The 12,520-nt window shown below is 39.1% G+C and overlaps 1 protein-coding gene and 1 non-coding gene across 2 annotated transcripts; both read right to left on the bottom strand.

Moving 5' to 3' along the window:
- Positions 1-11: 11 nt before the first annotated feature.
- On the bottom strand, positions 12-12,126 carry LOC122348071 (helicase with zinc finger domain 2-like). The gene is made up of 13 exons (XM_043243338.1): positions 12,113-12,126; positions 6,497-9,558; positions 6,331-6,422; positions 5,786-5,914; positions 5,316-5,477; positions 4,911-5,055; positions 4,018-4,110; positions 3,619-3,811; positions 3,327-3,461; positions 3,040-3,252; positions 1,872-2,028; positions 1,578-1,748; positions 12-883 (listed from the first exon to the last, which is right to left on the bottom strand). Exons 2-13 carry the CDS (start codon positions 9,457-9,459, stop codon positions 753-755), a joined length of 4,584 nt encoding a protein of 1,527 aa, XP_043099273.1. The 5' UTR covers positions 9,460-9,558; positions 12,113-12,126; the 3' UTR covers positions 12-752.
- Positions 11,271-11,343, bottom strand: trnak-cuu. The gene has a single exon. It is a non-coding gene; the product is annotated as a tRNA-Lys (tRNA).
- Positions 12,127-12,520: the final 394 nt, after the last annotated feature.

The following is a 12,520-nucleotide window of genomic DNA, read 5'->3' as shown; positions in this document are numbered from 1 at the left end:
TTATAGGGTTTGGAAAATGGATTCGTGGTGCACTCATTTATTTATATATTCAGTACATTTTCAAAAAGTTGTGGACTGCAGCTTTGAGGATTGGTTTAAGAAACGAGACAGAGATACTAAGATAAGCAATTGTCTGCAGTGGGGTTCAGTGCCTTGCTCAAGGGTCTCACCTCAGTCGAGGTATTGAGGGTGAAAGAGAGCGATTATCATTCATACAATCCCAGGCCAGGGCACGAACCCACGACCTTTGTGTTGCAAGTCTGACCATTAGGCCACGACCGCCTCACGAGTCACGAACCCAGCACCCTCACTTTTTTTGCACTGCGATCGAAAGAGATTTCTCAAAAGCGTGGGAATCCCGAATATCTGTGCATCCTCCAAAAGGCAGCAGCTGTTTTTATGCACTACATCCAAAAGACATCCTGCAAGAAAGCCATAGCATGACGATGCTTGGAAGATGGATGCTTGCAGACAGTCAAGAGCTTCATGTGCTGCTCAAAGTCCACCAGAAGGGGGAGATGAAGGCCGGAGAAGCTAGTCTGCAGACAGGACGGCAAGAACCTACCAGACGGCTTGCTGCGTATGAAGCACATGCTGTCTTTCCCCTTTACGCCCCTACTCTAACATGACAAACAGAGACAGATGGGCTCCACAGTCTATGGCTGGGGTTTCAACATGAAGAACAGCATTGTTTCCTGCGTAACTTTTTATATAAGCAGCAAGGTGTCTGTCAAAGGTTTGGATTTGGGTAACTACTTTTTGGCTGCTGACATTGTGTTTTGGACTTTAATGTCACTCGCCGGATCCACGAGACAGTGTTTGTCGCAATAATGACGCAGGAGTCTTTCCCAAAGTTCACAGCATCTCAACAGGGCACTATTACCTAAGAGACAACAAAAAAAAGCGGATGTTACACGTGCGTAGAGCCAACTTAATTCTGGATACTTGTAAAAGCAACGTGTCAAAATGACTGAATGCCATGGCTTTAGATGATGAGATAGCAAGCTTAATGACATTTATTTACTCGCAAAACGGCTTGTTTGATTTGAAATCTGAAAACAATAGATTTGATTGATTGAAATTAGCTTACAAATGGAAAGGGAAGGTGCCAAAATGACTCAAAGTTAGTTAGCTGTCCTTGTGAATTGTTAAATGAATAGTTCACCCAAAAGCGATATTTTGAGATTCAAGATGTAGATGGGTTTGTTTCTTCATTAGATTTGGAGAAATGTATTATAATATCACTTGCTCACCAAAATGAGAGCTCAAACTGAATTATTGTGATGTTGTTATTCTGACGGCACCCATTCGCGGCAGAGCACCGTCGGTGATCAACAAGTGATATAAGACTAATATATTCAAATCTGTTCCGGTGAAGAAATACATTTTGGGTGAATTATTCCTTTATTATTATTCCTATGCATGTAAATGAGTGAAGGTCACTTCTTCACAATAGGACGCTTGCAGTTGTATCTAGAATTTGTTTGCATTCATCGCCTGACGATTTAATTTATAAAACAATGACATTTTTAATATGGCTTTTTGTGGTCACTGTATGAGCATTCTTCGCTTCTTACCCAGAATAACCAGCCCATCCTGAGCACGAGTTATGGCGACATTGACCTGATTTGGATCAGTAATGAATCCCAGTCTTTTTCCTAGCCAGGCTTTACTTGGTCTGCCACTTCCTATAGCAGATATGGAGCAGGAGCGCACGGTAGACAGGATGACATACGGCCACTCACTTCCTGTACACAGCAATTTACATTCAGACTGTTCAACGGCTAAAAGCTTTTCTGAAACGATTTGTTTTAAACAAAGAGACTGAGCATGAATTGAAATCGGAAGAAAGTGCATGCACAGTAACGCACCTTGGCTTTTCATGATTGTGCAAACAGTGACATTCGCGAGATGCTTCTTCTCTAACATCCTTTTGATCTCGGACACCTGTGCGTTGTACGGGGTCAGAATCGTAATATGCTCGGGTTTCACACCTGACTGTTCAATCAACAGTCTTGCCACACGGACCTGGGGAGGAACACATTTTAATTATATGTACTTGAAATATGGTGCATTGAGTGAGAAAGATGAGCTTCACTCATACTGCCTTCATGCTCTTCTCAGATGCTCCTCATGAAATGAGGTGATGTTTTTGTCAACTTCATGTCCACTGGATGTATAATGTATATTTTATCACTGTACAATATGAACTTCTTAAACAGCTATGACTAGTGTTTTCTTTTAGACTTTTAGACTCACAGGAGAGTGGGTTAAAACGTTTAACTAATGGATATCACCAGTTGATTACTTGCAGCAGAATTGCTAAATTGTTTTGATGGGTTTAAAGGGTTATTTCACCACAAAATCAAACTTTCTTCATTAATTACTCGCCGTCAAGACCTTCTGTAATTTTTTGGAAAACAAATGAAGATATTTTTTATGAAATCGAAGAGCCACCTGACCCTCAAACACAACCGAAATGCTCCCAGCTCCAGAAATCCAATATTTGTTTTAAATACAACTTCAGTTTTTTGTAACGCTACAAAAATACTTTTTTGCAAAAACAAGCCATTTTACCATTCTCTTCTCCTGAGTTATTTTTTCAGCCATTTTATAATGATTAAATAAATTGTGTTATTTCTGTTTTCTTTATTTTAGTTTTTTACAAATGTATTTACTACGTTTCTGGAGCTGGGAATATTTCAGTTGTCTATGGAGGGTTTGGAAATATAAAATATCTTAATTTGCGTCCCGAAGATGAACGAAGGTCTTATGAGTTTGGAACGACATGAGGGCGAGTAATTAGTGACAAAACTAACGAGCTAACGCTTTAAATATGCAAATTAGGTGTGATATAATTAGATGTTCTAATTTGCATACGCTTCCAAAACACACATGATAAACCCAAAGGCTTTTACAGAACAAGAGGAAACACGCCCACAGTCCTTGACTGAATTCCTTTTGGGGCTTTAATAAGGATTAATCTATATTTACTTCATTGATTGAATTTTAAAACGTCAGCATGAGGATCTGACTTACAGCCTGCTCTGCCTCCTTAATGTTGGCCACGGAGTTCTCATTGCCTTCTTTTGTAGACACCACTAAGCTGTCTTCTTTTCCTTGCACGTGGCCAAACAGGATCGCCGTTGGCCTTCCACGATCGTTAAGCAGATAGCAGGGCCCTCGTTCAGCTCCGGTTTTCAGTTTGCCTTCGTAAAATTCTTCTGAAGGAAACCTGCAAATGTCTTCATGCTGACATACGCGCGCGTTTGTTAGACACCGAAGCAAAATGAAATCTTTGACAGTCTTGGTACGGATTCTTTTACCATTCTGTACTGTGTCTCCAGCATTTTGGCCAGATCCATGTAGCGTTCAAACAGAGACTGCTGCATGCCCATATTTTTCAAGAGGGCGCACTGCACTATCGGCCGTATCTGTCGGTGATCGCCCAGCAAAACTATCTGAAAAACAAAACCAGTGAGGCGCCGACTTTTATTTGGAAGATGGCATTGAGCCGCATTAGAAATGGAAGACGTGCATCTTTGCATCAGCCATAACCTCACGTCTTTTCGGTTCTGCCTGAAAATGGAAAAACGATGATGTAATTCCAGCACTCACCTGTCTTGGACTGTAGGAAACTAAAGGGATGAAGGCCTCTGGTTCTGTCGCCATGGCACATTCATCAATGATGATTTGCTGAAAATCCATGACCGCCAGGATTTCAGGTTTCAGCGCTGTTGAGCAGGTGCATAGCACTACATCATACTTCTCAATCTCACGCTTGTGAGCTTCCTTCAGCCGTTTCCTGTAACTGCAGAGACACACTTACCACATTACCACAATGACGACGACATTGACAGAATGGGTTTTAGAGTATTAGCTCAGTTTTTATGGGATATCTTTATATAGGATGCATTGTCATTTTTTTTCTTAACGCCTCATAATCATTAAAAATCTTTTCACATTCGTGCATCATGGTGGCAGCCTCTAAATGCAAAAAACAGGCATTTTACTCACACGTCTATATCATCCATGTGATTTTCAAAGTTATTTATTTCTTCTGAGGAATCATTTTTAGGTTCACGAACAAGATACATCAGTGTAATATCCCTGCAAAAAAAAAAAAACAATCATACATTAATGGGTATATTCATACACTATTTGTTATTATGTCTAAAGTCCAAATGTCCATCGCTGTTTTACATTCAAAGATAATTAGATAAAACGTTTAACAAAGGTATTTCATCAGCTAAATAGCCATAGTTTCCTTCCTCTTCATAAAAAAATATATATTTAGCCAATCAAAAACCAAAATTTCTGTTTTGGTGTAATGAGAGCCTGTTTCATTGTGCATGAACTGCTTTTGTGGAAGATCTGTAGAGAATGATACCATTTTGTGCTTTCGTTGTGGGATTGTTTCAACAAAGTTATGCAACAGCACAGCATTAATTACCATCAAGAGTTGCATCCATTTTTTTTTATCTTGTATTAACAAAGCTTTTTCAGTAGGGTTAAGCTCCAATTCATACACGAGAACACTCAACCACTATTTCACAAATTAAGAGTGGTGAATCCTGGCATTGTCTTCCTGGAACATGTACATGGGTAAATCTTATGGCATGACTGTTTGGGGAAAAAAAGGTTAACAGGGCAGAAACATATTAATCACTGTAGTAATGCTTCAATCTTAAAATCTTCAGTATTGTTTTTTTTAAAAACCAAACGACAGCTTTTTTGGCCAGGTATTGTATATAGGATGTCTTGAGTGACCGGCACGCCGACTTTGGAAAAAGAACACCAAAAGTACTTTTCCCCATTTCTGAACTGTCACCACTTTCATATAACACAACAGCGATTGCTGAAGTGGACACATTTTACTAATAGATCTCTGTGAAAAAAGTGGCTCCTACCTGAGCTCCTCTTTTGGTTTTTCATCACGGAGTGATTTGCGGCAAAGCTTTAGATCACTGCCTGTATATGGAAATTCACGCATTTCCATCTGGTCACAGTAGATTCTCAGAGGCTTTAGGACTCCCTTGAGTTTCAGCAACTGCTCTGGGAAACAAGATAAGTGGTGTCATGTAAGTACACTTCATCAGGTAAAAGGGAGCCTGAAATGTACTCCATGCATGCATGAAAATGTCAGTGCAACTGCATGCAACTCAGTTTCATTTTCATCCCAGTAAAGCAAATATATAGAATAACAAACATATAATATGTTTCTGACTTCCTTTGAAAAACTTGATGGTTCTACATTTGTAAACATAATGAGGGTATAAGCTGTATATTTTAAAAGACCACCAAACACAATTCACCTGCAACAATGTCCACAGATTTGTTGGAAGGTCCGCAGTAGAGGATGGCAGGCTTTTTTGAGGGTTTCTCACCAGGGGTTGATTTGAAAGAGGCCAGAAATTCCTGGTTCTTCATGAAAAACTGGTAAACAATGTGAATACCAACCACTGTTTTTCCTGTACCTGTGGATGAAACACGGTGCACTTCTTAAGTACTGTCCACAACACATCTTCATTCCCAAGACTACAAATCAATCTGATTATTAGACGATATTGATTTTTACATTTTCTGAAAAAGATACGAATGACGAATCAGCAAAAGGCAAATCAGTGAAATCAAAAATCAATTTGGAAATATTGTGACATTAATAAACTCTTTAATACTGAAACCAAAAAAAACGTTACCTTACAAAGTGCTGCTACATATTCCAGGAGTAACTTATATATTATTAGTACACTACATTATTAGTATATAGAGTATTAAACAGTACCTGGGGGGCCCTGGATCACCGTGAAAGGTTTCCTTACAGCCTCCTCAACAGCTTTCTTCTGGCTCTCATTCAGACATGGCAGGTTCAGGCTTTCATCCACATGGTCTAAGCTGATATTTGTATAAGCATCTACATCAAAGGGGTTTTAAGCACATTAAAATAACAAATTTGTAATTCACTTTATTGTTTTTTTGTAGAAACTCATATGAAGGCAGAAATTAGAGTGGTCCGCAAACATCGTTTGAGTATTTAGTCATATCATATGCCTTTAGTTCAGTTATTTCTTTACTTGTTTTTTAAGTTATTTCAAAGTTCCTTACAGCCTAAATGTCTTATCCTTATACGTCTTGAAGTTAAACATCTGAACAGTGTTATAAGGTGTGGCAACTGTAGTATAAGTTTAATAATTGATGCCGAGCCATAGAATTATTCTGAAACAATGCACTCCAGATGTATAATGCCCATTATTATTAAGTTATCATGAAATAAATTGACCAATTTTGTGAAATACCATTTTGCCTGATCTTTCGTGTTGTCCCACTTACCGGCATTCAGCTGTTTAAGATGTTTTCCAGTCGCGACATTCTTCACCAAGTCATTAGCCTGTTTTAGCTTTTCAATGACACGTTCTCTGACCCTGCAAAAACACTGCATTAGTATATGTTTAATTGTGTGTCAATCTGAAATGCATCAAGATGAACCATCACTTACAAAAATGGAATTTTTTTGGGAATGACCTCGACGGTGAATTTTGTTTCCCGTTCACAAACATTGGGAGGAATGTAACCTATAGATCTTTTTGTAATCAGAAAATGAATTTTGTCTTGATTGTCTTCTTTCTTTGTTTTTTTGTCTTGATTGTCTTCTTTCTTTGATTTTGTGGTTACTGCGTGTGCAACCCATGTAAAAGGTAGTGAACCCTGCAGGTCCAAAGGTTCACTTTTCTCTGGTTTCTGATCTCTTAATCTGATGCACAAGAAACAGTTTCTAAGATCAAACTCCAGATACCACTCCTTTTTCTGAGTCTTGTTTAGATAAAAGTACCCTTGGAGATTTGTTTCATCTTTACTCCAGGTTATAGGAACATCCTCTAAAATGATGCTGTTATTTTCTTCCAAAGCATTGTAAGCGGTGTCTATCTTACATAGTTTTCTCCATATGTTCTGGTACTCTTCGTAGCTCTCATAGAAAGACTTTGATGCATTGCATACGGTTTTGGAAAAACAATCAATAGGGTTTCTTGTGTGCTCCAAACAGACCTCAAAACACTGATTAACACTGAGCAGTTGAACTACAGGAACTGGAAAGCCATCTTTGAATTCAGTCCCAAGCTGCACCTGAACAACTGCTCCCAACTTTAGCTCCATGGTTAGTTCTTCATAATGGCATGCTTTGTTTAAACATACCTCACTTGTATTCCTTTCCTTTTCTTCATTCTTACATTTTTTCATGTCTTGGAGGCATTGATCAATATTAATCCAGTCCTGCTGTTTCATGGCATGTACCAGTCTTTTCCACAAGTTACTTGACACCGATGTCACATTCGTCATGGGCTTTGACAGATGGAAACTCTTGAATGATTTTCTGAATGAATACACTCTTCTCTTCCAATGAAGTATCATGGAATTATCTTCCCTGTTGTATCTTGGCTGATCCACAACTTTAAGATGCTTGTACATGATGGGGATGACGTGTAAATTAGAAAGTAGCGGGAACGATATAGTGAAATCATGCCCTTGTGGAGTGAGCTGGGACACCAATGCAAGCTTCACCACATCTTTGGGTTGAAACTGAAACTTGTTTAGTTCCAACACCAGAGAATCGTGCTTCTCTTCTGCATCCATTCCAGATTGGCAGAAGCCATTGATTTCAACTTGAGTGTAGTCAGCTTGCTTTAGGATCTCTTTAGACATTGAGGTGTGCAGAAGTCTCTGCAGGATAAGGTCCAGATAACGCCTCATAGGAGATGAAGCCCATGTGTAAGCGTTTAGCTGTAAATCATGGTGACCCAACCTGGAATCCACCGAGGAACATGACCGAAGGATGAAAGCTTTCTTCTGAATGTCACGAAACTCCCACGCCATGGGGTTAAATGTGGGATGGATTTCATCTGTAAAAATCAACTGCATCAGATTATAATAGTCTTTGCTCTTTGCAAACTCTTCCATCTTTTTAAATATGGACGTGAATATATTAAAAGATATGCCGTTGTGGTCCGTATTTTCATATTGTGGATTGGTCCAAACTTCCTCTTCACTATCGGTATCTACTCCGCAGATATTTGAAAAGTAAGGTGACATGAGAATTAGCTCAGAGTATTTCTCCTTAAACTGAGTCAGTTGTTCGGGGTCCGGCTCCCTGTGGCACCTCAGTGGGGTGAGATCTCTTGTGACGTCTGTAGAGATGAGTTTTTCAGCTGCGGCACTATTGTAGAGATTCATTAGCTCCTCCACCATGACGCGAGAGCGACTTTGCCCCGCCCGCCTCCCAAACAGCCATCCGCCTTCCAGCCTGTATTTTCTGTGCACTTCTGAGAAACGGCAAGCAACAGCCAAACATTCCTCGACGCAAGAGAACCGCAGAGGCTCAGAGTCACCCGAGCAGTACTTCTGAATAATTCCGTCTGCCACTTCATACGACATCTGTCTGTCAGACCTAATCAGGGTTTGATCAAAGTCCATGTTTAGTATTTGGCTTGTATTCTTGTCAACGTCTACCAGCAAGGATATGGCTTTACGGTCCTCATCAGGCACCAAACTCAAGTGGTTTTTCCTTAGGTCTCTTGAAAACAAGAAATTTACATCTCCCTTCTCTGGAGTGTAAATTGTTTTGCCGCACTGTCTAGCGAAATTGTCTTGCTCGCTATATTTGGGAATGACACTTGCGACATCTGTAACGTGAATACCAATCTGATAGCGATCAGAGTTAATTTCCTTCACACTTATGGCGTCATCCAGGTTTTCAGCTTCAGGTGGGTCAATGGTGAAAGTGAAAATCTCATACAATTGTGTCCTGGATAAAGCCTCATCTTCTATAGGTTCTTGTAGTTTGAATGGTGGAGGTGTGTTTTCACAACCAAGTTCAATTTCTAATATTTCTTTGAAAGCATCACACTCTGGAATTACTTTTGTGACCACTCCGAGAGGGTATGTTTTCCCATTTTCCCATTTTATAACCTTGACCACCAACATTATATTCTCAGAAATCCTTTCAGTTTCCTTTTTCACCCAGCGCCCATTCTTGTACTCTCGTATTTCAACTATGCCCGAGTCAGGACTAGTTTGAACTGTTCGTATTCTGGTCATGTGTTTGTTAACAGGTGCAACAAGTTTTGGGTCATCTTCCACCATCTTGCAGATGAAGATTAAGGCGTTTTCATCTCTATTTATTAGTCCGACCACCTTTCCATTTAACACTTCACCTTTCTGCGGACAATGCTCCCTGTCCAAGATTTCTACACAGACTTCATCTCCAGGAAAGGACCTGCCCACATTTTCTCTTCCACAGATTTTGATGCATAGCGTTGGTTCGCCGACAGGACTGGCATGCGCCTGATCATGTCTTTCCATTTTAAGTCTACATCGTTTGAAAACAACTGGATTGGAATTCAAACGTTTTTCAATATCTTCCTTGCGGAGTTCTTGATCAAATTCATAGTCAAAACGTGGTTCCATTGAGGTTTTGCAAAGGGTTTTGGACTGATTCTCCTCTGCCTTGTTGCTTCTAGCAGTCACTCTTTTTTGATACAAAGGTCTTTCTGTCTGGATTTTCACCTGCAAACATAAACTTTCAAAATGAAATAAAAAATGTACCAAATTTATTTTATAAATATGCTAACTGCAGCTTCCTGTGAAACATCAGACTTTACTCTGGTGGCATTTGCTAACCTTTAACAGTCATTTAATCCATAAACTCTGCCTCTGTAATCTCACCCTCATCTGGCTCCACTTTAAAGTATAAGACTCATAGCTCAAAATTTTATCAACACTGCACAGAAAGAAGTACTGCCCTAATTTTATTACTATTTATTATAAGAATATCACAAACTTCAGAAATCAGTCACTGAGGTACAAGCACAATAACACACTCAGCAAAATACCCTCTAATTATCGTTATCTATAAAATCCCAGAAAATATAAAGTTGGTTTTGGTTTTGTTAATATCGCACACCCCTAATACGCAACAGAAGGCTGAAACTATATAGGGCCACTATTATACAGCATATAACTATATACAATGTACTATAACTATTTAAAAATAAGAATAGGTATGTGACAGCAACCTTTTTGGAACTTTAAAGGAACACAGATTAAATCACAAAAATGAATTAAATCGTCAAAGTGTGTAGCTTCACTATTCAATTCTTACAGACAAAACAACATTAGCATTTCAAATAACTGGTCTAGGCACTAAACACGGTCCTATTTAAAAGTCACCCAGCTTCACAAATCGGACATAATTATTACCTTCCGCCGTGGAGGAGTGTTTGCTGAGAGAGTAGAGAGCTCAGGCGCATGGGCTGCTCTCTCTCGGTTAACAACTAATAAAGCTGTCAGAACAGCAGACGCTAGTATTGGGATTGCGTGCTGCTAGGGTCACGTTTAACCGCTCGCCACACCTGTTTCTTACTATAGAGGGCGAGTCGATTAGGGGAGAGTCGAAACCTTAGGCGTCGTAATTCTAATTTTCTCTGAAGGGAAAGTCGCGAATCTGTTGGAAGCCGCTCGCGATGCTTCAAATCACAGTAAATTAAATGCATGTGTTAAACTATGTTTTTATCGCACTGATTCGGGCCATTGTGTATAACTACAGTTGAATTAAACCACGGCTGCACTATGATTAGTGCAGCGAAGCCATTGGTGGTTTTGCGATTTCCATCAAATCTTTGTTTTTTGCAATTTGGTTGCTTGTTTAGCAGTTGCTGTTTATTTTGCACAAAAGGCTTGTATAGCCTGCTAGTCTAAAGCAATTTACATCCACGCGGAAAAGAGTCCCCAACAATTTAATCGAAATAGCTATATTTACAATTATTACTTTGTATTATTACTTTATTAAATAATTACACGCTTATTAGGCTTTGAGTCGATCGGCTTCATTAAGATCAGCATGGGTCTGAATATCACCATATGACAATATATGAGACTGATTTAATCTATAACGCACTACTAAAGTTAGCATGTGAATGAAAATCGTTTTTTACCTTGATTTTTCTTTTTCAGAGCCCACAGGCGTCTTCACGTGCTGTGTTGGCGCCTCTGTTGCCTTGGTACCCAATTACACTTTAAAGGGCATTGTTCCAACATTATGTTCAAATGCAGCTTATAAATCGCGCCGTGACTACTGAAAACGTAGTTTACATGATCTGAGTTAATTGTACGGTGGATTAACGTGAAAATATGTGTTAGTAACTCTAGATTTAACGCTGTATTGTCACTTGTTTTGACTTTTTTTTATTTACACAGGGGTACTTAAAACGAAAATGTTTCGCCCAACGTGGGGCTCGAACCCACGACCCTGAGATTAAGAGTCTCATGCTCTACCGACTGAGCTAGCCGGGCTACGGTGACGAAAGCGGAAGTCCTCAGATCAGACACGCGTTCAGGGTCAAGGTAACTTCACCCAGAGGTTGTAGGTTTATTATCTGTCGGTCAAATTCAAACACACATAAATGCCGTGTACATATTAATGTTATAATCTCAGGGTCTGTCAAGAAAGTCTTAAGTCTTAAAAAGTCTGTAGCCAGGCTGTTTTGGGTCCCCTCTGACTCCCGTAGTAGGGAAAAAAAAACTATGGGAGTCAATGGTGACCCAAAACATTAAAAATATCTCATTCATAGTTTTGGATACAGGTTCAATTCATACAGGTTTGGAACTATTTAAAGGTGCTACAATTAGTTTAAATTTTTGGGTGAACTATTTTATTTGGGTGAACCTAAACTAATGCTACTCTGAAATTTGTGAATTGATTAACACTCTGTTAACCTGTATAACTTGTTTGATACTTCATAAACCTTGTTTAAAGGCCTAGATTTGCACGCTCATTTTGATAACTAATCAGATCCCTTTTGTTCTCAACATGTGCCAGTGCTAACAGCCTGAATTTCCAGTTATATCTTCTGAAAGGCTTGCACAACGGTAGACAACGTCACTCGAAATCTCGCTAAGATCCTGAAAATGCAGCTTTGATCACAAAAATGTATTACATTTTAAATAATATTCGACTAGAAGGTTTTACTCAAGACAGACCAATAAAAATCGATCATACTACGAATCCAGACCCCATTAGGCCTTGTCGACCTGCTAAGAAGCTACAAAACTTAAAACTCACCAAGCGTCCTCTGCTGAGATTGCCAGGCATTGATGACATGTTGCTGCCAACTTTTTAGTTTTTGTTAGCATGCTTTATCATATCTTAATCTGTTGCATATTTTAGCACGTGTAACACATTGCTAGCATATTTCCGTCCTGTTTAACGCATCACTAGCATGTTTTGCAAACCTTACTACTCGTTCTGGTATGAAGCTCAGGCTGCCGCTGAACAAAATACCCAAAAAACAATTAAAACGTTATTTAAGGAAAGAGCATATAGAAAAAAAACGAGCTAGTAAATGAACTAAAAGAATGAACAGAGTGCTTATAAAAATCAAGATGCAATGCTAAACATTTTAAACACTGTTGACATACGCTGATGTTTAGACATTAGGAGATAGTAATATATATTTTAAATGAAGTCTTT

This window comes from Puntigrus tetrazona, chromosome 7, assembly GCF_018831695.1.
Source record: "Puntigrus tetrazona isolate hp1 chromosome 7, ASM1883169v1, whole genome shotgun sequence".
In the NCBI taxonomy this organism is placed as follows: Eukaryota; Metazoa; Chordata; class Actinopteri; order Cypriniformes; family Cyprinidae; genus Puntigrus; species Puntigrus tetrazona.
This window is presented reverse-complemented; position numbering and strand designations above follow the sequence as displayed.